The sequence below is a fragment of the Nothoprocta perdicaria genome, unplaced genomic scaffold, assembly GCF_003342845.1.
Source record: "Nothoprocta perdicaria isolate Ctin4 unplaced genomic scaffold, notPer1 scaffold_250, whole genome shotgun sequence".
NCBI classification, from domain to species: Eukaryota; Metazoa; Chordata; class Aves; order Tinamiformes; family Tinamidae; genus Nothoprocta; species Nothoprocta perdicaria.
In genome coordinates this window covers 651,782-676,482 of record NW_020455478.1, presented here as the reverse complement: position 1 = coordinate 676,482, position 24,701 = coordinate 651,782, and the positions used below count along the sequence as shown (strand labels likewise).

Genomic DNA, 24,701 nt, shown 5'->3' with positions numbered 1-24,701 from the left:
TTGCGCCGGCGCCGCCATGTCTTTATCGGGCGGAAGCGCAGCAGCCGGAGGGAGGCGCGTGTGCCCCTCCGTGCCCCGGCGGGCGGGGCGGCCGCGGCGGGAGCCATGGGCGCGCAGGAGCTCGACCCGTACCGGGACACGTGGCTGCGCTACCTGGGTGAGCGCGGCCGGCCCCGCCACCGCCGGCACCGCCACCGCCGGCCCCGTGCGCCGAGCCGGCAGGGCGGCGGCGCCAAGGTGACCCGGGGGCGCGCGGGAGCCCGCGGCTCAGCCCGGCCCCGCTGAGCCGTCCCGCCCGCAGGCTACGCCAACGAGGTGGGCGAGTCGTTCCGCGCCGTGGTGCCCGCGGCGCTCGTGTGGGCCAGCTACGGCGTGGCCACGGCCTACGTGGCGGCGGACGCCGTGCACAAGGGCGGCAAGGCGGCGGCGGTGAGCAGCCCTCGCGCGCGCGCCCTGCCCTCGCGCGCGGCCGCCCCGTGGCACGAGGCTCCCTGGCTCCCCGCAGGGCCCCGCGCGTGACCGGCCGGCGCGGGTCGGCGCGGCCGTGGTGGACACGTTCGTGTGGCAGGGCCTCGCCTCCGTGGCCATCCCCGGCTTCACCATCAACCGCCTGTGCGCCGCCTCGCTSTACGCGCTGGGCGCGCTGACGCGCTGGCCGCTGCCCGCGCGCAAGTGGCTCACCACGGCGCTGGGGCTCTCCRCCATCCCCTTCATCGTCAAGCCCATCGACAGGCAAGTGCGGCCCCGGCCTCATGCGTGCGGGGCCAGGGGACGGGATTCCTCCCTCCCTGCAAAGGACGGGCTGGGATGGGATCTTTGGGAGCGCTGGGGCAGGAGCAAAGCAGCCCCCCGTGCTCTTTGTGGTAGGAGGCAGGTGGGAGACACACAGCCCTGAGCAGGGGCAGCTCCCAGCCCMTTGCCCCCAGCTGGGACCCAGCTTCCCCTGCTCCCCAGGTCTGTGGATTTCCTCATGGACTCCAGCATCCGCAAGCTCTACAGCACAGAGGGAGAACCTCGCTCCTCGAGCTGAGCTGCCCTGGCTGCTGCCAGCCCCTGGAGCTGCTCCTTCCTCCCAGTGCATCACCCCCGCACCAGCAGCCTCAGCTTGGCGAGGAGAGCCCCGCCGGGCCGGCAGCACTGGGGGCTCCCGGCAGAGCCCAACCCTCCCGGCCCCAGGACTGGTAGGAAACCCAGGTCCTTCCATGACTGAGGCTGCCCAAATCCGTTCACTGTGAAGCCATGCTCAGGTCACAGCCCCCGGGCAGCCCCGGCCACGGGGTCTGCTCTGCCAGCACCCATCAACTCTCCCCACCCTGACCGGTCCTAATAAAACATTTCAGATCTGACCCGACTCTGGCTCTGTGTGGTGTATAGGACACTCAAGTGCTGCTGCCACGAGCAGGACTTGTCACCTGTGTCCCCTCCCAGGGGAAGCCTGGCCCCAGCGCRAAGGGGAGGCCAGGAGCCTCAGCCACACAGGGAGCTGCTGCATCCTGGGCCCAGAGCCGGGTTCAGCTCTTGGCACACAGCTCCTCTTCCTGCGTGGATGGGCCTAGCAGGCCATGCAGCCTTGCTCCCACCACCTTCCTCTTAGCCACAGCTCAGGGCTTGTACCAGACCCAGCCCTGAAGAGAGGAGCAGCCATGAGGAGCCCTCCACAGCCCTCAGGTGATGAGAGCAAGCCCTGCATCCTCCTCTGTACCAGCAGGAAGGCCCCTTCACAAAGAGCTGGATGTCCCAGCCCACARCCCAAGTGGCCAACAGCAGGACCCTGAACCTATTCATGTCCCAGAGGCATCAAGGATGCCCTTACTCTCTTCAACCCATTAGCCAATTTACAGGAGAGCCTAGGGACAGTGGCCTGGGAGCAGTTACCACCTCAGACCTGCTCGGCTGCTGCAGCCCACAGCTCTGGTTCTCCAGGGCAGGCTCATCCCAGCTGGAGCCGCTGCCTCCTACAACAYCCACTTTGGAACTGCACAGCCCAGGCTGGGGAAGCAGGGCCAGCTGGCCTAGTGGATGTGTCACTGCCGTGCCTTAGCGCTGGGTGAGGCTGCCCGGCACGGCTCCCTTCAGTCTCTGGGGGACTACTTCTTCCTGCAAGGGAGAATGAGCTGCAGGACAAGCTTTAGAGAAATTAACTTGTACTGGGGAGAAAGAGGGGTTTCGGGCATCAAGCTGTGCCGTGCTTTGGGCTGGAATAATCTACACTGGACTCCTGCTGTTTCCCTGAGCCTTCGGAGACGGCGAGAGCCCCCACCACAGTCTGCAGCTCTGCGTGGAAGGGGTAGCGCTGCCTCGTCTTCAGCGGCCGGCGCCTCCCGGTGCGTCGGTGCAAGCGGGACACGGCCAAGCCCAGGACGAGGAGGCCTCCCAGGAGGGCAGCTGCCACCAGGGCGCTGCCCACAAACRCCGTGCTGGCCAGCAGGAGCCTCTTCACCGTGTGGCACCGTGCTGGAGGAAGAAGAGAGGTTTGGGGGATTGCACTACGGGATAGGATTGCACCTCCTGGGCTTCCTCATCTCGGGAGGAAGCAAGCGCTTGCTCCCAGGCTGAGAGGCCACCAAGAACCAGAGCTCTACACCTCAGGGCCRAACTAGGTCAACGAGACAAAGGACTGCAAAGTTATGAAGCTACCTGGSCCCAGGTCTCAGCAGTGCAAGGTCTGTCCACATACCTTCATACCATGGTGTTTCCTTCTGTATCMGCAGAGGTCCAACCATCTTCTGGTGGAGCATCCCCTCTCCTGGGAAGTCTTCAACAAAGACAAGGCCCTTAGAGATCTGATCATGTCCCTGGCCCCTGTTGTGACAGCACGCTGTAGCCAAAAGCCGCCTCAGCTCAAGGGAGCAAGGGGTGCTCCCTTCCTAYGGCCCAGGACTCCCAGAGCAGGAGAGCACCCTCCACCTGCGGACAGCAGCAAGTGGTCCTGCACAGCTTCCTAGGGGCTTCCAACCTCTCCAGTAGGCTGTGTCTAGTCTTAGGGCCCTAAATCACCCTGCTATGGCTTGACAGAAAGCCCAGCTACTCAGATCCCTGTAGGACTTCAGCTGGCCTTGGCTGAGCAAGCTGTCACTGTGGAGAAGCCACCAGCAGTCATGGACCAAGAGCTCCCTGTCAGGATGTGCCCATAGAAAGCCCCAGAGGTGGCATCCCAGGGCAGGTACCTGGCAGCTCTCGAGGGAAGCCACCACCAGCAGGGCAATGAGCGTCACAGCAGTCACACAGGGCGCTCTGGGAAGGGTCCTCCACATTCTGCCAGCTGAAAGGAGAAGGGGGGAAGCTGAGGAACCTCATGCCCCATCCCCAGGACCCACATGGTGCAGCTCCAGCAGGTCCTTCAGACCTCCAGGGCTGAGGTGCCCAGGAGGCAGCTTTCCCAAGGGGGAAAGGCGACTCCCTGGAAAGGGCTCCAGAAAGCACCTTCTCCATTCACCTGTGCTTAGAGGCAGGTTCTGCTGCCCAGTTACTGTGGGAGAAGATGCAGCATTGAAAGCAAGAGGGGAGGTTCAGTTCCTGGAAAGGAACCCTATGGCTTTCTTGCCACCTCTGCCCAAAGCACCCATGGGTGCTCTGGTAGCCACTCAGGTGAGGACAGCAGGCAGGGAGCCCCCCCCAGAGGCCAAGCCCACCTGGCAGAGGCATCRCTGTAGTAGCAGGATTTCTGGCCATGCCTTCGGGCAGCCTCGGTGCCCCAGGCGGCGAGCAGGCAGTGCAGGAAGACCTGTTGAGACACCAGCCCATCCTCAGAGGCTGCACAGGGCCTGGCCCAAGCACCACTGCAGGGCAGTGATTCCATGGGCAGAAAGCAGTTTGGGCCAGTCAAGGTGTTGGTTAAACCACATCCTTGCTTTGAGCTGCAGTCACTTTTGGAGACTTTCTGCTTGCTTCACATGCCTACCATGCACCTCCATATCCTTCCACATCAGAGAAGGATGAGGGAGCAGGGACAGCCAGGGAAGGGAACAGGAGGAACAGCACTTGGGTACCCTGGAGCCATCAGGGCCTCTCCTTGGCCACCAAGTTCCTCCCTGCTCCCTAGCCTCACCTCTTCTTCAGGCTCATCGCTCAGCATGAAGGCTGGGATGATCAGCTGGAGGGCAGAYGCCCCTCTCCGGTGCCAGGTAACACTCCCCAGCTTCTGGGCACGCAGACATCTGGGGAGGAGACCAAAGACCCATGAGCAACCCAGAGGCATCTCTAGAGCCCACTCCAGGCTCTGCTCTGGATATACTTCCCAAGCAGAGATGGGGGCAGAAGCTCTCCAGGAAAAGACAGGAGCAGACCCATGGCCCTGGTTGGARGTGTCTGAACTGTGCTGCTAGGGAAACAACTGGTCACACAGCACTCATTCCTGTCATTATCCCCGTCCTTGCACAGTCACTGACCCTCGGTTGTTCACAACCACGTAGATCCTCCTGGAGCGGCCTAGGTGCTTGGAGTCTGTCCCGTAGCATTCGTCCACATAGATCTTCAGGGAGATGCCAGGACTGAACTCCACCCTGGCCTCCACATGGATGGGAGATCCAGGAATGAACACATGAGTTGTCTTCACGTCATTGGGATCCCCTGGTAGAGACAGGAGGCTTGGCTCAGTGCTACAGCTCTGGACCCGCTCATGTCTGAACTGGGACGTGGAGCAGACATCTGTGCCCACCAGAATCTCTGCTTCCACCCTCACAAGACAAGCACCCACCCAAAGGGATGTTATTTTGGTGCCCACCACAAGGGTGAGCCCTTGCCTCTAGAAACCCAAGAGCCGGGCCAGCTCTGCCCCCGTGCTCTTCTGCTCTCCGGCACCAGAACTCTGTCCTAGTCCTCTCCCGAGGAGCTCACAWGGACCATGTCACCCATCAGGCTGGCAAGGAGCAGCCATGCACTCACTCTTCTCTCCCAAAAGCCAGGTCATGGTGCCAAGCATGTGATGGGGGAACATCTCCAGGCTCTTCAAAGCCCCACACCTCCCACAACCCTGCAAATAGCCGATGGCTAATGATGGTCTGGCAGCGATGGCCCCCTTTGCCTGGAGTCTCTAGCACTGAAACCACCAGCTGCTGCTGGGCAGCCCCCAGGCTTTCTGGGCAAATACTGTCTCGCCCCACCTTCAGTTCTCATCTCCAGAGCTGGTGGCTCAGCGCAGAACATACCTGCGTGCTCTCCATCCACCAGCCTCAGGGAGAAGTTCATCCGTGGCTCCTCTGAACGGAGGTGAGCACGAGCCTTGGTCAGGGCTGGGTCAGGCCCTGGGGCACCAGCCAGGGCAGAAGCAGCCCTTGGCTCCACGCTGGAGGACGCTGTGGAAGCCACCACGGTGGGAGGGGAAGATGCCAGAATAGCCAGAGCCGTCGTGGTCTCTGCAGTGAGAAGCAAAGAGCTCAGCTAACAGGACTGAGAGCTGAGCACGCAGCAGCCCAAGCAGCATGTCCCGGGMACAGCAAGGATGCCGGGATCCGCTCCCCAGGGACTCGGAGCGGGACACCKGTCCTGCACCTCCCCAGGCTGCCAGGAAGCGGCTGCCTGGGCCATGCTCTGCTTGCAGAGCCCCCCCAGCCCTGCAGAGAGGGGCAGCCCCAGCTCAGGGAGTGCAGGGCACCCAGGAGGCCCAGATTGCCCAGCCAGAGGTGGTGCTGCCCAAAGGGCTCCCCAGCCTGCCCCAAAGGCAGGGCAGATCTGCCCTCAGGCACCCCAGGGAGCTGCTGGCACCAAGCACCCTTGGGAACAGGCTGGCCACACTAAGAGCCTCCCTGTGGCACCAGGGCCCCAGCTGGCATTGGACCTGGAGCTACTTGTGTGGCAGAAGAGATAGGAGAGCATCTCTGGAACAGCAGCACTAGGAGTGGCCACAGGCACAGGGAGCTAAGGACAAGCCCTAGAGCTCCAGAGCCACAGCACCAGAGTGCAGGGAAACCTGCAGGAAGCTCCTCTCCAGCCCTCCAGCTCACATAAGCAGGGTCTAGGGAGAGCCCATGCAGGAGACCCACCACCCCCTGCACAGGTCCCACCAGCCATCCCTCCAGAGGGATGAGGGGAGATGACCAGGGCTGTGTCACCAGTCCCACCATCACCACTCACCTGCCACCCCCAGCACAGCCCCACACACCAGCAGCAACCAGCAAGGCTCCATCCTTGCAGACACTTTCCAGCCTCCCACACCTGGGGGCCTTTAAAAAGGCCGACACTGGGTGCAAACGAGGCCCAGGTGGGCGCTCTGCTAGGCCAGGCCCTCTCACAAAGTAACGAGCTGACAGATTTGCAGGCCCCAGGGCAGAACGGTGAGCCACAGGAATGGAGGAGGCTGGGGGTGCCCTTGTCCCTCGTAGGAGCCCTCTCCAGGTGACAGGGCCCTTGGCCTAGCTGTGTTCAGCCCCGCTGGGGTGGCAGCGGGGCGATGTCCTTCCTCTGTGTCACACTGGGGTGGGCTGGGTGGGTCCCCACAGGTCCTGGGCTCTCTCAGTGTGCAGGGTCGCTGCTGTCCGCCGCGGTCACGCTGCGGGAACATGGCCCTGCACAAGCCCAGCGGGTTTCTGGTGCCACCGGGAGGATGAAGCCACGTTTCTTCAAAACCAGCCGTGCTTAGCGGGGCCTCACGGAGCCCTTCTCCATGTACCGCTCAGGGGACTGTGCCAGTCTCTGTTTTGGGGACCGCTGTGCCCTAGGGCCTGGCTTGCACCGTGCTCCTCATGGTCCTTACTCCTCACTGCTCTTCAAGGCCAGAGGCGTGAGCAGCCCAGCCGGGATGGAGACCTGACCCTCCACCGTGGCTCCTGGCCACCTCAGCTGGCCTCAAAGCCCCAGAACAGCCCCCACAGCCCCTGCAAGCCCCAGCTCTCCCACCCTCCAGAAGTACACACCATAACAAGCAAAGGGCTGAGCCCCAGCRCACTCAATTGTCCTCTCCTGGCAAGGAGGGACCCCAATGCAGGTGCAGCCCCCAAGGCATCTCCAGGACATCTGCCTGCTGCCACAGGGCTCCCATCCCTGGTTTTGGGGGGCACACAGAGCCCAGCTCATTACACAGGTAAGCCCCTGCACTAGGTGAGGGCAGGGACACATGGTCTCACCCTACTCGGGACTGAGACGGGCCAGCCTGGGGACACCTGTGGCAAGTATGTGGCAAGCGTTATACCRTGTAGGGGCCATGGTAGCCAGGAGGGGCACAACCCTCTTCCAAGGGCCAGGCAGAGTCAGGTCAGCCCCTCCAGGCTTGGAGCCCCCCAGCAGCACCCCACCCCACCCCACCCCTCTGCTCTCAAGTAATTGCACACACAGGCCAAGTGTGGAAGGAGTTTAATAGGGCTTTTGACCTCTTCCTTGACACTGAACAGTCAAACTTCACCCCTCCCTGCAAGGCAGGGAGCCAAGGCCCTCAGCAGGGCCCTCATACTCAGAGGGAGCCTGTGATGAGCTGGGATAGCACGAGGCAGCAGGAGATGGCTCCTCGTGACCATGCTGGTGTAGGGCCCCCCTAGGCTCCATGACTGCCCACCACAGCAGGCATGGTGGGGTCTGGTGTAGTGCTACCAGACCCTGGTGCTGGGCGCAGCACTTTGAGGGGACCGACGAAGACGGTGTGTACAAGCTGGTCTTCATCCAAGAGGCCTGTGAAAGGAAAAAGTCTCCGCTGGGGTGTGGGGAGTGAACCCCGACTCCATGAGCTGCATCCTGCCTCCCCCACAAGCTCAGGCCTAGTCCCCATCCCCAGGGCTGCCTTGGCACATCCATGGCCTCAAGCCAACATGCCACTCCCAGCACAGCTGCTTCTGGTTTGTCAAGAAGGTGACACCATCCATAGGGACCTGAAGGGGACCTGCACCCCAGGACACTTTCTTTTGCTTCCCATGGGAGTCAGGTGAGTGGGGAAAGGTGAGCACTCCAGGCTTCCCAACTCAGGGATCCACGGCTCACCCTCATCATTCCAGGCTGCTAAGGGGTCCTCATGGTGTGTGTCTCTCCTGGCCCGAGAGCTGGTGCCAGGGCAGTGGTGGTCACAGCAGTCGCACACAGAGTTTGCAAAGGGGTCATCCAGGAGCTCCCACCTAAGAGGCAACGCAGGGACTAGTGAGATGCTGCTGTGCCCAGCATGGAGGTCATCACAGGAAAACCCATGGGCGGTGGGCACCTTGAGATACTCCAGGGACCTCATCCCCCACACCCCATGTCCCCGAGCAGCATCACAAGCAGTTGAGAGCTGGTGACCACAGGGACAGGGCAGGGACGGCCCCCCACACCTCCTGGCACTGTAGGGACAAGCGGAGCAGAGTGTGCTGGCAGTTCTGCTTCAGCCTGACCATTTGGGACTCAACATCACACCAGTACAGCCATTCTTGTTGCTTCAGAGTGTGTTGGGTGGAGAAGAGGAGTGCAGGCGCAAGCCCCAGATGCTGTCATGAGTATGGGGCAAACTCTATCAGCAGTAGGGCTCAGGGAYTCCACAGAGACATATGTGACTTAGTGCAATAGCCCTACAAGAAGGGCCAACCAAGGCTCTCTTCGTGGAGGCCAGCGTCTCCCACAGGTCAGTACCTGCCCATATTCCTGTGAAATGAACAGGCCTTCCTGGTGGCATCCGCATGTAGTGTGGGGTCCCACACAAGCACTTGGCAGTGGAGGTAGATCTGCAAGGAAAGAGACAAGGATGTGTCCAGACACCTCCCTCAGCCTGGAGGTTTTGTTCTCTGCAGGGATGGGCAAAGACCAGGACTAAGCCCAGCCCTGTTGTAGCCACAACTGGTAGCTTTGGGGTTGCTCGCTCAGCACAGGAGATGTGGCACTCCACAGGAGATGTAGGACTTCTTACCAGCCATGCTGGAAATAAGGAAATCCAGGGCTGAATGCTGCCACYTCCCACTGTGGCAACCAGCTTTTCAACAGGAATATCAAAGTCTCCTTGCTGTATTCCCACTAACAMTGCAGTCTTCAAAGCCTCCCAAACCTTTTCCAGACCCAACTTGTTTACTCACACCAGAGCCTGCACCAACAAACTCAAAGGCCTCCAAAGAGAGCTGGAGAACTTCAGGGGTTGCTCTTGGCAAGTAGTAGGAGTTTGCTACCTTACCCTCCACAAGGCATCTGGAACCAGAGAGCCTAGTTAGTCCTGCAGTCACCATTTTCAACATTCCCCTTATCTCCCTCTTCCTCCGGTTGGAGCCAGCCCAAGAACAAGCCCATGGCAGGACCATGCTGAGCTTTCAGAGCTGCTCAACTGTCCTAGTAAGTTTCCTTTGACCCTGGCCTCACCACAAATCCATCAGTAACAGACACTGCCTAGACCTTCATGATACTCACCCATGATTTGTGATAATAGGGTACCTCCTCCGGGACTTGCGCAGCTCTGGTGTCGCAGCGGCCACACACGCATCCACAAAGATCTGCAGGGGCTGGTGGAAGTGCCTGGCCACAGCAAATACAAGGTGGATCCGAGAGCCCAGCAGGAAGACTGGTGGGTCTGGTGGGGCACCAAGGTCTGCAGTCAGTGAGCACACGAGTTAACATTTGTTTGAACAARTACTGGCAGATGGAGGCTTCTCATGCTGTACTGGGACAAGCCATCTGCTTGGTGCCCTTCTAAGGTCCCCTGTTATTTTGGGGCTGGGGAAGGCACATTGGAGAAATTATCTCCTTCCTCAAAAGGAGTTAGTGGACACTTCCCACTCTGTACAAGGCACCTTGGTAACCATCCTCTTCATCTCTCTTTGCCTTGAGGAAGATGCATCCCTGACCTAGTGCAAGGGGGGCTTACATCCCAATAGATGCTTCAACAAGGCCAGTAATCTGCAAGTGTGAGGCTCTGCAGGAAGCAGCTGAGACTCGTGGGTCTCGAGGAGTCTCCTAGAAGAGCTGGACAAATGCTGGGCACGGTCTGGCTGGCACAGCACTGCTTTGGCCAAGAGGGACCCTCTTACCATTCAGCAGGSCCACTGAGACTTGCAGCACACCCGAGGCAGAGAGCTGGCCCCTCTCTGGGGCGGCCTTCACTGGAGCCAAGTGGCTTCCCCTAGGAGAAGGTCTCATTAGGGCAACAKGGACAGCACGTCGCTGCTCCCCATCTCTGGCCAGCCTAGAACCTCTTCCCAGCTCTCAGCTTCTTGGCCCAACCTGAAAAGCATCCTTGATGCATTTCCTCAGCTTGGTCACACCCCAGAGCCAAGACCTTGCCGCAGGGCTATTCTCCATGCGGACAGTGTAGAGGTCACAGGTGCTACCCATGGGGCACAGGTGGGAGGATGAGACACCCAGGAACCAAGCAACCCCAGGACCTGCCTACTTACCCATGGTTGATGCAACTGATACTCTCAACAAACGGGCTGGAATGGGAGCTGCCCTTGCTGTAGGGTGGCCAGTACCGCAGGTCTGCAAAGTGCTCCACCACATCCCCAGACACCTGCAGGCAGCAGGGACAGCAGAAGTCAGAGCAGCAGATCCCTTTGTCTCTGCTGCTCTACCATGAGGGTTCCACCACTGCATGTTTGCCTCCCAGGATGGTTCATCCCCACCGAGCAGGCAGCTCAGGACAGGCCAGGCCACACCAACCACCTGCATGACCACCAAGGATGTCCAACGCCATGCAGGCCTTGGCCTTTCTGGACACCTAGCCTGGGATGGTGGGCTGGCAGCTCCAGTGAGGGCCAGAGAATCTCCACAGCCAGAGGAGCATCTTTCCTCTCCAGGCCCTCTGAGGGCATCCCTCCTCGACCCCTGGAGAAGGCAGCCTCTTCAGCTTCCCTTCACCCCCAAAGCGTCCTGACTCACCAGGYGGGAGAAGCCGCAGTCCTTCGTCTCGTACTGGAAGTGCAGGAGACCTTGCTGGCTGTCGATGGTGGATGGGGGGCAGCTGCCCAGGTGCAGCGACCGCCGGCCCAGGGCGAGCCCCTGCCCCTGGGGGTCCCACCGCAGAGCCAAGCGAACCCTGGCTCCRTCGCACTCATAAGAGACCAAGCCGGGGGGAGCTGGGCAGAAGAGAGCACAGTGACACGGGAGCCCCAAAAACCATCACCCTCAGAGTTTGACAGATACCCCAAAAGAGCGAGGGGAAAAGCAGTGGAGGAGGCCAGAGCCACGGCAAGCAGGGGCCAGCCCGCCTCCTGGCATAAGGAGGCCCACCCAGCCTCCAAGGAGGCCCCGCACACCTCTCTCAGCAGCGAGCAGCACCCCCCAGGCTGCTAGCACCCCCAGRCACCCCATGTGCAGCCCCATAGCACCCAGAGGTGGGGCTGGCCCAGCACGGGCTATATAGGCACCTGTGCCCATGCACCCAGGCTCAGCCCCTGGGCGCAGGAGTCTCCCAGCTGCCGCGAGTTACCTGGTGCCTCTCCGCGGGCGGGAGCTCCAGCCCGCAGGAAGGGCCATTCCCAGCCCACCAGGCCTGCTGAGCCCCCGCACCCCTGGACTGGGGCGGGCTGCAGCCCTGGGGAGGCCGGGGGGCGCCTGGACTTCCCCAGTGGGATGGGGAAGACCGGGAAGCAGCAACACCACTGGTCCCCGAGGCCTGGGGTCCCCAGCGGAGCCTGGGGTGCCAGCACCGGCAGGGCTGAGCGCTGGGCGCGCGCGGGGCTGCGCTGGCCGGGATGCCGGCGCCAGGGAGGCATTTCCAGCACCGTGGATGGGGTGGCGGCAGCGGCGAGGGGACCCCCGCACCGGCGGCTCTGGGGACAGGCGGGTGGCAGGGCCAGGTTGGGGGCTGGCACTGCGGGCCTGGGGTGGCTCTCTCAGTCCCTGTCCCCCCTCCCCACAGAGAAGAACGAGACCAATGGAGACCAGCTGGATGATTCTTATATTAAAAACTGCCAAATATACAATACACTTATTTTACAAAAGTAGAATTGCTTTTTATTTCTCCTCCTTATGAACAGAGCAGAACAGGACCCATGTGCACATGGGGGACTCGCGCCGGGGCTGCGTGGGGCACCAGCCGCCCCGAGGAGCCCCTGCCGGCTCCATCAGCCGCGTGGCGCTGCCCGATGGAGGACGTGGCGTGCGGGGACGGCTCCTTCCTGTGGCGGGGCGGCGAGGGGGCCGCTGGGGAGGCAGCCCCGCCGCGGCGCGGGGCCACGCGCGGGTCCTGCTCCGCTGCCGCGGGGGCTGCCGTGCCGCCCGCAGCATCAGCCCCAGCAGTGCCCCAGCTCCATGCCAAGGCATYGCCCCCAGCTCCAGCTCGAGGCATCGCCTCCTGGCCCCATATGGGGCGCGGACCCACTCGCCCGGGCGGCCTCCGCCGCGCTCTGCAGGTCCTGGCTCTGCTTCGCCGAGGCAGAGCACTGCCGCTTTCACTGCGTCCCGGGCCGAACGCCGGAGGGTGCCATGGGTTTTGTGCTCTCCGTGGAGCTGCCCCGTGTTCCCGCGCTGCCCGTGGCGCTGCAGCAGGGTGCCGCGCCGGTGCTGCGGGCCGCTCTGCCCGAGGCGGGCACGGCCCCTCGGGCGCTCACTGCTGCTGCCCRGCACCCACCTCCTCCCAGCGCCCGCTCCAGCTCTCACCAGGCCCTGGCGTCCCCCCGGGGCATCCCCAGGAGGGACTGGCACCACAGGGCCCTCTAACTGGGGCAACCGGCTGGCTGGGGACAGCTGTCCTCACACTGTGACACTGGCRCCAGCCCTTCATGCCCGCACCCCGGCTGCTGAGCGGAAGGACCGCCAGCCCCTTTGGGCAGCTCTGGGTTTTCAGGGTGTTTTTCACATTYGTGAAGCTCAAGGGTGGATGATGGTGCAAATCTGCCACATCTTTTAGCTGGCTCTGTGTTGGCAGCATTGCCTGGAGCCACACGCAAGGCCAGGCTGGGGACTGAGCGCTCAATGCACCCGCGGAGCTGGGGCTGGGACCAGACTGAACTGCGTGGAGGGCTTGGGCATGGGCTGCACCATGGGGGACTCGAGGAGAAACCGACAGCCGGAGCGTCGCGGGTGCCCTGGCTGCTGCCTTGCACTCGGACACCTACTGCACCGAGTGGCGCGAGCGAAGCCAGCACATCTTCCCTCGAGCTCAGCGCCCTCGCGACACGTCCACGCACACAGAGGCCCCAGTGTGCGCTCCTGCTGTCCTGAGTGACCTCCAGTGCGAGGACTTGCCACTGGTCCTGCGAGGAGGAGATGACAGGGGATCTGTCTCTCACAAATACTGCTCTCCTGCGTGGAAGGAAGGAAGGAAGAAACAGATTCTCTTGGAACAGAAAACCCACGTAATCCCTGAAGAACCTGTTGCTGACAGTGGTTACAACCTGGTCTTGCTCCCAGGACCTGCCCATGGGTGCTACAGGCCATGGCTGCACCCTGCTGAGGGGGTGAGGTGCGAAGGGGCACGGGCAGCCCCGCGGACAAGCAGCACATCCCTGCAGCCTCCCTTCCAAGCGGGGCCCCAAACGAGGGTCCCGGAGGTCAGTGCAAGGTCTACCTTGCTTGGGTGTCCAGGTCTTCGTGGAGAAGGACTGCTGCATTCCCTGCAGGAGTCTCAAGCTTGTTCTGCTCATGTCCAACCAAAAGATATCACGAAGTAAGAAAAACGAAAGCACCTGGTTCTTTCTTTAGGTGGGGAGGGAAAGAGGCGCTGCCCTTCCCTGCCTACCACTTCAGGAAGTCTCGCACACGGCTCCACAGCTTGGTGATCCAGAGGTTGACCCCCAGGTCCGTCAGGTACTGGATTTCAGGTGTCAGCATCTTGCGGCACAACTTGCGGTGCTTCTTGTTGATCTTTTTCTTCAAGTTGTAGCCCAGGATGGATTTTTCCCCCAGTGGCTGCCACGGCTGCATGGAGGACTCCTGGATGGCGCTGGCATCCACAGGGTGACCCCCATCAATGCAGATGCTTTTCATCTTCTCGTTCTCCCGCTGCAGCTCAGCCACATCCTTTGCCATTCGCTCCCTCCCATAAATATCCACCTTATGCCAGAAAGTGGCGTTAAAATAGCGGTAGAGTTTGGCATCGATGAGGTTCCAAGAAGTAGCCTTCTCATAGAGCTCAGGTGTCAGTCTGGAGACAGTGGAGCCCTTCCGAGCATTGAGCTTGAAGTAGAGGATGTCTTCCAGCTCCCAACACAGCAGGTCCTTCAGCAGCACCAGGGACTCATCAAAGTACTCGAGCAACATGACGAGGTGGAAGCGCTGATCTATCTCTTGGAAGTACTGCTCCACGAGTGGGCTATTGGCGTTCATGTTGTTGTCGTAGCCCAAGTCAAAGAAAAGCAGGTTCTGGAGGTAGTGAGCATTGAACCCATTAGGGTCATAGTAATGCCAGGGGTCCCGGAGGAACTCTGCTAGCTTATCCTCCCCCGCCAGCTTCCAAGTGAGTGGGATGACTCGCCCGAAGTAGTGGAAAGAAGACTCGAAGAGGTAGGCAGGGTCCCGCAGCACCGTTAAGAAGACAGTGTCAGCTGGCAGGAGCTTGCGCACCTCGTCGTAGTGGAAGCGCATGTGGTTGCAGATGATGTTGAAGCACATACCTGGCTGGTAGTGCTGCACCTGGCTCCGCTCGAAGTAGGAYGGGTAGTAGAAGTCATTGCGGCCATTGGGGAAGGCGAATTTGAGGCGGTGCTTCTCTCCGAAGCGGAAGAGGATGTTGAGGATGGTGCTGCTAGCTGTCTTGTGTGTCTTCATGAACATAATGTCCATCTTGGGCAGGCAGCCTTGTCCTGGAGAGCCATGGGTGCCATTTGCCTCCATTGGCACCTTGGCCTGGGCTGGGTAGGAAGAGCAGGAATAAGGGATAGGGATCCTGGCGGGAAGAAAACAAACAAAAAAACCAACAGGACATTCTGGTGAGGTTGGCTTGGCTTCCAGTCCCAAAGAGCTCAGCACTGGGGAAGGGTGCTTGGCCCACATCCCCGGGGAAGAGGCTGCCGTGTTGCTTTGCACAGCCCACAGCACCAGAACCAGGTCTGGCCACTCTTCACAGCGTGTAATGTTGACCAGCAGCCACACTGGTGGAGCGGGGCCTGCCTTTTCACAGAAACTTCCTGCTCTGGCAATGCTCTGGAGCATCCTGCTGAAGATCCCATTCACTCCTCACTCTGGCATGGCTGCCCCTAGGGACCTAGAAAGAACTGACTGCACCGTAACATCCCCAGCCTCGTTTGGCCTCCGAGGAAGGGCCAGGACAAGGATTAGCAGGGACTTCACTCAGCCCAAGCAGAAAGAGCCCCTTCCCTCCAGGCAGCTGGCATGGACACCATGCTGGAAGGCACTGTGGTGTCTCTCTGCCCTTCCCAAATCTGTAGGGTACCGGGAGCCTTTCTGCTGCGGTCACGTTATCCAGCTTCAACCCTGCAGTCAGCACCACCAAGCTCCAGCACAGCAGTGCCGGGGCAGCCACCATGCCCAGGCTGTTCAGCAGCACGTTTATATGCTGAGCTACTTGCCATGAGGAATGACCTAAAGTCTTTGCAAGGTCCCTCTGCGAAGGGCATCGAACTTACCTGTCATCACTTCTGTGTGAGGCAGTATTAGACACGTGACAGTGGTTCTCTCACGGTTTTGAAGGACAAACCCCAGATAAAGAGTGTCTATATAACAGGTTTTTAAGCTCAACTGTAGGCACTTATGCTGGATGCTCAGGAATGTGTTGGCAACCCATGGAAAGCAGCTGCCCCTCTGCCTAGCCTCGAACTAAGCAGGCACACTGTTGGGTCCCAGCAGGTTGTCCTAGGGGCCAAGGCCACCTTTGCACTTCCCACCCTGGAGCAGCTGTCCTCTCTGTGACCAGCTCCGGGCTGCCCAGCTGTGCTGGGCTATGTGTGTAGGACGTGCACTTACTCTGTCATGCTGACTTGCAGGGGTGGGACGGCGTAGGAGTAGAGCAGCAGCATGAAGCTGGTCAGGAGTGTTCCCAGGACGAGCCCCTTACACATGGACCTCCAGTTCTTGCCATGGTGCAACATTGTGGTCACCTGCAAGTGACAGAGAGCAGAGCCGTTAGTAAAGAGGACAGCAGAGGCAGGGGAGGCAGAGAGACGGACAGAACGCGGGGAAAGTGGAGGACTGAGGGATCATGTAAGATACAACCGTAAATCAAATGACACCCAATTAAGGCCATTGCACAGGGCGATCATGCTGCGCAGAAGGTGCCAAGGAATCAGAGGAGACATGGAGATGCTTCTGGGAGAGGAGAACGACAGACAAACATGTCCTCAGGTAGCGTCGTGGCTGGATTCCCGGCCCACACCGTGGCATTCTTGCAGAGCAGGACAAAAGCAAGACAACCTCCTTGCCAAAACCAAAAGCCTGAGGTTGGAAACGAGGTGGGAGAAATGAGATGATCCTTAAAGGGATTTAACAGGTAGCAGAGCCAAGGCAGGATTCAACTGGTATTACTGGCAGTCTAGCGCCTATATAGGGGATTGCTGGAGGCAGAGATCTTGGCTCTGGTCAGTGGTATTTGGTGATTTAGAGTCACAGAAGGACTGAGGTTAGAAGGCATCTCCACAGATCTCTGGTGCAACCYCTTCCTTTGATCGGAGTTCAAAGCTAGATCAAGTTGTTCAGGGACTTCTCTAGCCATGGTCTGAATATCTCCAGCTGCAAAGTGGGGATCCTCTCTCATGGAGAACCAGCATCTTCCTCCATGCACCAGAAAAAGAAATTACCAACAAGGACAGTTTTCCAAAGGTGACTCTGAGGGGAAGATTTCAGTGAGGATGGTGTTGGATTAATGCAGGAGAGGTTCAGGTCTGCTCTGGGAATGCAGAGCAAAGCACAGGCATTTTCACTGCACGGCAAGGTTTTGAAGTGGTGGCTCCAAACAGCTGAGCAACTCCGAGGTATTTTAAGGATTTCCCTTCCCCTGAACTTCTCCCTTTGAATCATCAGTGCTTTACACCACACTGGCATGAAGGCAGATGCTGAAGGTCAGCGTTCCCAAGGGCTGGGGATGCTGCCCTGGCACAGAGAGCTTCTCTGCGGGTTTGCACCATGGATGGGCCAAATGCTGCACACGCTTGAGCAGGTCCCACTGCTCCATGCTCAGGAGATGCCCCTGGCACCCCCATGGGCACAAGAGCTCTGGCACGACAGCACGGAGCTCTGCAAAGGTGCTGCACGGCAGCCGTACACAAGCCCCTGTGCACAGACACACACACATATGTCTACACACGTGCAGAAATGCATGTGCTTACACACACACACACACAGGGGCACAGGCACACGTGTGCCCATGCACGTGTATATCCATACATCTGTGTGCACATATACACGTGCACACAGACACACACTCGTGTCTGCACACTCGTGTGCACGCGCAGGGAAGCCACGCATCCACGCACACTTGCGCAGCCACACGTGCCCGGGAACACAGGCACACCTGGGCACACGCAGGGACACAAACGCACACTGCTGCCGCCTCACGAACGCGTGTGCACGCACACAGGGACACACACGTCCCTCCGCACTCACGCACAAACGCAGACAGGCATCTATGCCCGGGGCACTCATACACACGCGCGCAGACCTGTGCACGCTCGTGCATGCACACACGCAAGCACAGGGATGGGAACACACACCGAGGCCAGCACGCCTGCACGCAGAGCAGCGCAGCCGTGCCCACGTCGACGCACGCTCGTGCCCACACTCAGGGGCACGAATCCACGTCCTGCACGCGCAGGGAAACAGGCGCAGCCCTGCGCACACGCAGCTCCACGCGCATTCATGCACACACACGCGCACACCGTGCCGCACACAGGCGCGGAGCCGCCCCGACCCCGCGCACCCGCAGCCCCCAGCCCACGCTGCCCACCGCGTCCCGAGGCACCGGCACCTGCCCGGCTGCCGGCGCAGCCGCCGCGGCGCAGGAGGCCGGCGCTGCTGCCCGAGCCCGGAGCTGCTCTCCTGGCGCGCGAGCCGCCGCATTGCAGCAGGGCTGTCCTCTGTGCAGGACGCGGGGACGCGCTGCCCGCAGGGCTCCGAGCAGCGCTCCGAGCAATAGCCCCTGAAAAGCGCYGGCGCGGGGGCAAAGCCGCGAGCGGGAGGTGCAGGACAGCACCGYGCGGGGCAGCTCCGTCACTCCGTATTCACGGGCCAGCTTCAGTCCCGAGCCTCAGAGCAGCCCCCTCATCCCCCCCTTCACCTCCTTTGGCAGAGTGCACGGAGCAGGCGGAGCGCAGCAGAGAGGCTCCCGGCCGCACCGCCAGCACAGCCGTGCCAAGGGTTCCTCCCGCAGCTCCTTGGCTGCCGCGCGGCCATGCGGCCCGTGCTCCTCGCTGCCATCTCAACAGCCCTAAACAAGGTGCATGCGGCACTGCTGCTCCCCTAGAGCCGCGTTTCCCAAGCTCTGCATCTCCCCCCGCGCAGCAACCCCCTTGCCGGGATTGCAGAGGCAGGAAGCAAGCAGAAACGCTACCCGCCCGATGCCAGCTGCGGGCGGCCTCCTCCAGCGCGGCGCCCGCTGAGGGCAGCCCTGGCCCGCTGGGCGCCCCCGGCTCCCGGCCCGGCCGCTGCCCCTTTCCTGCTTCGCGGGGGCGGAGGGCAGCGAGCGGAGYGCCCAGCGCCGCCGGCTCCTCTTGTGCGGCTGCGACTTCCAGCCCCATGAATAATGAATGGGCTGCGTGAGCGGTGCCCGGGGCCGGCAGCAGCGGGTACCGACACCCAACACCGCAACGGCCACCGCGACACCAACACCAGGAACGTGACAGCGCCGGCGCCGGGGCGCCCGCCGGGCAGCCGGCACTGCAGGCCCTGTGTGTCACCTCCTCTGCCCTTGGTGGCGGTGGTCAGGGCCTGTCCCCGCCGCAAGAGCCGGCTCCGGCCATCGGGAAGGCGCAGTGGGCACCGCGAGGGCGCAAAGCGCCTCACAGACGGGCAGCGATCAGAGGCACCACCACCCCGTCCAGCAGCACCGTCAGTTCTCAGCCCCRCGGGTCCTGGCCAAGGCCTCTGCAGGGGTTTCAGTGCAAAGGCGCCCTGGGGAAGGGGACACTTGCCCGGAGGTGACCCCCTGTCCYGGAGCGCCAAGCGCCGCGCCAGGCACCCGGGGCAGAGGGAAGTGCRGAGGAGGCAGCGCTGCCCTAGGAACCGTCGGCTTCAGGCAGCCGGCGGAAGGCAGAAAGGGGCAGTGCCAGCCATGTCTAAAGAGGGAGGCTCGGCCGCCTTTCCCAGCCTCCCTCTTCTCCAGGACGGGCCCTGCAGGCGCCGTGTCCGTGCGGCTGCCGCCGCRCCGGGGCAGCGAGGCAGAGCATGGGGCGAGCAGCGATAGCGCCGGGATGCCGAGCGGATGTCGGGCTCCACCCGGGCTGGCACTTCTGGCGTGTTTCTTGCAAACACTTCTCAACCCAGCTCCTCTATTGACTTTGCCTTAAGCGAGTGGCTTAATTATTAATAGCGCGGGAATAGAAATGCAGACACTGAGGCTCTTTCCCCCCTGCTCCCGTTAGCGGTGTYGCCGGCCCTCATCCACCCAGCTGAAATTCCCAGCCGGAGCACAGCAGCCACCTCCGCAGGGAGGGGACATGTCCCCACGGCTGCTCCCACGGCCCCGTGCCACCCCGGCCCTGCCTGCATCCCCGTCCAGCACCCGCAGCCCGGCACCTTTTCCGCTCCTTAAGCTGCTCTCTGCTCTCTTCCCTCTTCTCGGCTCGCCAGGGCGCAGCGGGGGCCGGCGGGGCAGGGAGATGATGCTCCGACATGGAATACGCTGGCGCCGGGCAGCTCCCCCAAGCGCCGGCGCGGAGCAGGCAGCCCGCGCGTGCCCAGCCGCCGCTGCCCTGCTCTCTATGCCATCCCAAGGGGACCAGGCTGGATCGCCAACCCCGAGGGAGGAAAAAAAACAGGAAAACCTGTCTCCCTTTATAGCGCTGCCGGTGGGGGCCGATGTTCTCGCACTCTCCTCCTAGGTGTGGAGCTGCTGGACACTCCCCCGGCTGCCCGGGTAGCCGCTCGGGGGCCTCGGGCTCTCGCTGCCACCCTCGCTGGCTCCCTGTCTTGGTCTCTCCTCCCACTCCGGGCAGCACAGAGGCCTCATTCACCCCGCTCCCTTGCAGCGCCGCGAACAACGGCGACGTTTGTCTGCATCTGCAGTGCCCGACATCAAGGGCGACATTGTCCCTGCGCGCGCTTCCTGCGCGGCGATCGGCAGCGCCCCCGGAGCGCGGCGGCACCGGCGAGCGGCCGGCCGGGACGCCGCGGGCGGGCGCGATTTCCCTGCAAACACCGGGCAGGAAGTTACAGGGCGGCCGGAGCCGTGGCGGCCGGCAGGCTCGGGAGATGCTGCTTGCTAGCCCTTGGCAAGTGGCTTGGGAAGCGGGTGGCGGGTCCCCCGTGTGCCACCGTGGGCCGCCCCTCTCCCGGSCCCCTCGTGTCCAGCCCATCTCCTCCTTCCTGGGGCCCCCTCTCACTTTTACGACCGCAATCATGGCAAAGTTCCTGCTCTTTTGCTCCTTGATGGCACAAGCTGCCACTCGCCAGCCCCCTCCGTGGCCCTCAGCAGGACGGTGCCTTCACCACTGTCCTTCCCTGTGGCCCGGTACTGGGCAAAGGGCCTCGGTGGGGTCTCSTCTGCCCCCCACGGCGAGGATGGCGCTGTGTTTGTGTGGAACACGCTGCGGCTGTGCTGGCAGCCCGCGGCGGGCAGCGACACCGGAGCGRCGGAGGGAAGCTCACGGGTGCCGTTTCCGTCCGGAGTGGCACCCTCTTCCATCCTCTGCAGGCTGCTAGCGCATCACCCCATCCTCGGGCCAGAATAGGAGCCATTGTGCACCCGAACACGGCCCCGGCTCTTCCCCACAGCCTCAAAGCCGCCTTTCTGCTGCCAGAGCGGCGAGTGAGCGGTGGCCGCGCCGGTGGCCAGGGCTGCGGTGTGAGCGCAGGGCACCCSTTGGCCGTGCCCGGCACCTACAAAAGTCTTTGCCCATCCAGGTAGCGTGTCCCTCGCTGGCCAGGGCTCTCCTGGGGATGAGCACCCTGGGTTTCTGCAGGCTTTTTTGTACCCTTTGCAGACCTCGTTTCACATCTCCGCACCCCACAGCAGCGTATACAACTCTGTCCCCACACCAGAGACACCAGCAGGGCGGCCGTGCCGTGGGGAATGCCGGCTGAGCGGAGAGGCTCGTGTCTACGAGCTCTGATGGAGAACCTGGGTCTCAACGCCGGGATGAAATCCCCGCATGGGTTGTTCCCAAAGGCTCGGACACAGCGCTGTCACGCGGCGGATGCTCCAGCCTCTGAGGGTGTCTGGGCTGAGTTCCCCAAGCCTGCTCAGCGTTGTCTCGTGGAGCTCAGGGCACTCGGAGCTACTGCCTCCCCACAGCCAGCCATGGGACACACACACCACGTCCTGCTGCCAGGCACCTCTCAGCTCCTCCTCACACAGAGCTCATCTGCACTGCTYGCCAGCCCAGGATAGCGCCCTGGCCGTACCCGTGCCTGAGCTCAAGAAAAGCAAGAATATTCTCCATCTTAACCAAGAGAACCTGTCGGCTCCCAGGTTTGAGGCAGGCACTAACTGCTGTGATTCAATCTTGTGCTGGACTGAAGAGTCACTTCCCTCCTGGGATACAACTGCTTGGAATGGGGGGTCAGCCTCTGGCTTGGGCCAAAGCAGAGGCATCACCAACACCAGAAGGAACTGGAAGATGGGATCCATTTAGGGTACCTAATGTGTACTGTAATGTGTACATGTGTGATGTGGMCTCTCCTTCTTTGGAGATCTTTAAAATCCGCTTGGACGCAGCCCTGTGCCACACGCTCTGGGTGACTCTGTGTGTGCAGGGGTTGGACTAGATGACCTCTGAGGTCTCTTYCAACCTTAAACATTCTATGATTCTATGATTSTACCTCAGGTACCCCCAAATTAAAGCCTAAGTTTGTGCCCATCACCCGAGGCTCCCTGTAGGCACTGGAGAGAAACAGGTACCCCCATAAAGGTCTGTCCCAGCCTAACACAGCAGAGAGGAGCAGGCAGGCATGCAGACGAGCACTGCCGCGAGCTGCTGCTGCCTGCGACGCGCCGAGCGGGAACACGAAGCCACCAGCTCCGGGGCACGCAGCCGCCCTGGGGGCAGCAGAGCCCACCYGCAGCTCCAGCCCGCGGCCCCCTGGCTCGAGCTCCAGCCCTCGCCTGTGCCAGCAGCGGCCCCCACGCTCTGCCCGGCGCTGGAATGGGAGGAATTCCTGGCACATGCCAGCCCCGGCCCTGTGTGCAGCGCTGCATTCATCGCCCGGCTGCGCACCGTGCTGGTGTTGCTGATCACATCGGMGGGCCAGCACCGACCTCCTCCTCCTCGCCAGGGCTCGGGGGGAGCCGCCTGCAGAGCTGAGCGCCGCAGGGCTGCGGGGACGAGMGCAGGGCTTCGGCTCGCAGATCGGAGAGAAAACCGCCCTGTCCAGCTCAGGGCAGCACTCTAGGAGGAAGCTGGGCATTCGCTGTGCCAGGTATCACTGTGCTTTAAYCCGCCAAGGTCGGCTCCAGGTGGGAAAACTCTAATCTAGATGTGCTCCGGCTCAGCGGAGCAGGGAGCACCGCTSTTGCCTTCGATATTTAACCCTGCCATGGCTTTGCTTCTAGCAAAGAGCCTCCTCATCAGAGCCCTCTCGGCCCCCCTGGGAAGAGCATGAGAACAGCAGCTCCACGCTTGCCCCTGCACCACGCAGTCTGGAGCAGCAGGAAGGAGTGATTTACTGAGCTGCCTTGGCACTGCCGCTTCCAGCCAGAAGGGCGGACGGGGACGGGGCACTCGCGGGGCTCAGGGCACATTTTCAGCTGACACATTTTCAGCTGCGCCAGCCCCCGCTGGATTAGCACTGCTGCACCCCATTTTACCAATCTTTTCACCTATGCCTGGGGTACGTTTGTCATGGTTAATAGTCACTGAGTGAATTAAGTGTAACAGTGGATTAAGGAATACCCTCTGACTTCCAGCGGGTCTGGCTTTGGCATAAGTGCTTTGCCAGCCTCTTTSCCGACCCTTGGCATCAGAAGTGTCTTCTCCCCACGTGCCCTCCAAGCCCCCCATTCCCTGGGCTGCAAATCAGCCGCTGGAAGCAGGAAGCCATCTTGTTCCTTCCCTGAAGAGCTTTGCTCTCCACAATAGCACCTCCTCTTGGGATTTTCATTTGTTGAGGGCAGCACGGGGTTTTAAAGGCAGTTCCTAGCTAGGAGAGGACCCCAGCAGCCGGCAGCTGTGCCAGGTACGTGACAGCCCACGCAGAGCCCAGCAGCTCAGCTCTGCTGCGGAGCTGCCGGCGCCCACCCGCGAGGGGTGACTCGCTGCCAGGGGACACTGATTTAACGACCTAATGAGCCRTGTGTTTTCGCGGTTGGCTCCTTCTGCGTGCGGCTGCGTCCCCACAGCCTGAGCATGCAGGGTTGTTGCAGCCGTCTCTCCGCCCAAAAGGAGGCTGAAAAAGCCTGGGTGTGTTTGAACCTTGAAACAGAACGCCAAATTCAGTGCTGAAGTACAAGGGCACGGGGAACGCCTCCTAGCAACGGTCTCCTCCGTGACTTGAGTGGATGCAGTTGCTTTTTTGGAAGGCTGTCAACTCTCTGCCCTAAATTAATCTCCCCTACCTGTGGTGGTCTAGTGAGGATCAAGACGCCCGCGGGTGCTAAGTAACACTGCAAAGAACCACCCGTGCAGGAGGGCTCTGCCTTGATTGTAAGCTGCTTTTCCACCCTCTGATCTCCATGCTAACCCTTGGGGGAAAAGGCAGAAAAATCCCACCCCGGCTTTAAGAGTAGAAACAGAGGGACTTACACTGAAAAGCAGCATTGCTGAGTCAGCACTCCCACGGCTGGTCCCGCTTGGAAAGCACGTGCAGGAGCTGCAAAGCAGGAGAGGTCTGYATTTGAATGCCGACAAAGCCACTGTCGTCCCCAGAAGGACCGTGCAGGCCGAACCCGGGGCGCTCGCAACGCGGCTCCATCGCAGCACCTCGTGTGCTCCSCAACGTCCTGCGACAGGGAGTGCCGAGGCCGCACAGGGGCCTCGACCTCCCCAGCCGCTCGTTGCCTAACTCTGAGGCCACATTTTCTTAGCAAGACCTCCAAGTACTTGCTGGCGAAAGCGCCCTTCAGGCCAGTCCCACAGCAGAACTGGACCTGCTGGGGGTCACCTCGCGGGCCAGGCGAGGACCAGCTCTTGGTGCTGGAGCCACATTCCASTGCCAGGCCTGGCTGCCGGCGCTGGCCGCGCACCCTGGAGGGTCCCAGTGCCAGGAGAACCCCCGCCAACACTGCCGATCCCGGCGGRGACGCTGAACGCGCTCAGCGGAGGCCGCCGCGTGCTGCCCTGCTTCACACACAACGCCACGGGCTCCTGCGCTGCGCTCTCCTAGCGCTGCTGCACCCGCCGCGCTCCGTTTATCAGCCCTGGGCTGCTTTTCTTATCTGCCACACCTGCAAACTCCCTTTTCCCCAGAAGGAGGGAATTTTTCAGCTGGCAGCCCTCTCGGGGCCGAGYCCTCGGGAAGCCCCGGGCCCGCCAGAGCTTCCAGCACGGGCAGCCGGGGCCGCTGCCTCCCTCCTGCCCRGCACGCTGGGCCCCGGCGTCCTCGCTTTGGCTCTTGCCCGGCCGCAGGGTCTCCGCACGAGGCCCGCGGCTTGACGCCGGGCTGGCAGCAGCGGGGCCCGCGCGGGCTCCCACCCGGGCTGCCCTCGGCTCGCGGTGACCATCAGCAGGGCTGCGCGGCGCCGGGAGCCGTTTATGGCCCTGAGGAGATTACACGCCAGATAAAAATAACAGCGCGGAGGCAAACCCTCCTGGCGGATGAGTTCCCAGGGCACAGGCAAGGCACAA

At 61.7% G+C, this 24,701-nt stretch overlaps 4 protein-coding genes across 4 annotated transcripts; 1 reads left to right on the top strand and 3 right to left on the bottom strand.

The window, feature by feature from the left end:
* Window positions 1–100: 100 nt before the first annotated feature.
* MTFP1 (mitochondrial fission process 1) lies at window positions 101–1,308 on the top strand. The gene is made up of 4 exons (XM_026040173.1): window positions 101–157; window positions 302–446; window positions 517–732; window positions 955–1,308. The coding sequence occupies exons 1-4, from the start codon at window positions 106–108 to the stop codon at window positions 1,028–1,030; spliced, it is 489 nt and encodes a 162-aa protein (XP_025895958.1). The 5' UTR covers window positions 101–105; the 3' UTR covers window positions 1,031–1,308.
* Window positions 1,309–1,604: 296 nt separating this feature from the next.
* Window positions 1,605–6,124, bottom strand: LOC112947976. The gene is made up of 8 exons (XM_026040171.1): window positions 6,073–6,124; window positions 5,148–5,354; window positions 4,389–4,569; window positions 4,049–4,157; window positions 3,633–3,724; window positions 3,168–3,262; window positions 2,678–2,755; window positions 1,605–2,454 (listed from the first exon to the last, which is right to left on the bottom strand). Exons 1-8 carry the CDS (start codon window positions 6,122–6,124, stop codon window positions 2,174–2,176), a joined length of 1,095 nt encoding a protein of 364 aa, XP_025895956.1. The 3' UTR covers window positions 1,605–2,173.
* Window positions 6,125–7,465: 1,341 nt separating this feature from the next.
* On the bottom strand, window positions 7,466–13,457 carry LOC112947994 (zona pellucida sperm-binding protein 3-like). Its single transcript, XM_026040194.1, has 8 exons — window positions 13,382–13,457; window positions 10,750–10,946; window positions 10,269–10,381; window positions 9,286–9,390; window positions 8,961–9,069; window positions 8,524–8,615; window positions 7,906–8,036; window positions 7,466–7,599 (listed from the first exon to the last, which is right to left on the bottom strand). Exons 1-8 carry the CDS (start codon window positions 13,455–13,457, stop codon window positions 7,466–7,468), a joined length of 957 nt encoding a protein of 318 aa, XP_025895979.1.
* Window positions 13,374–19,590, bottom strand: GAL3ST1 (galactose-3-O-sulfotransferase 1). The gene is made up of 3 exons (XM_026040199.1): window positions 19,498–19,590; window positions 15,736–15,869; window positions 13,374–14,698 (listed from the first exon to the last, which is right to left on the bottom strand). Exons 2-3 carry the CDS (start codon window positions 15,858–15,860, stop codon window positions 13,549–13,551), a joined length of 1,275 nt encoding a protein of 424 aa, XP_025895984.1. The 5' UTR covers window positions 15,861–15,869; window positions 19,498–19,590; the 3' UTR covers window positions 13,374–13,548.
* Window positions 19,591–24,701: the final 5,111 nt, after the last annotated feature.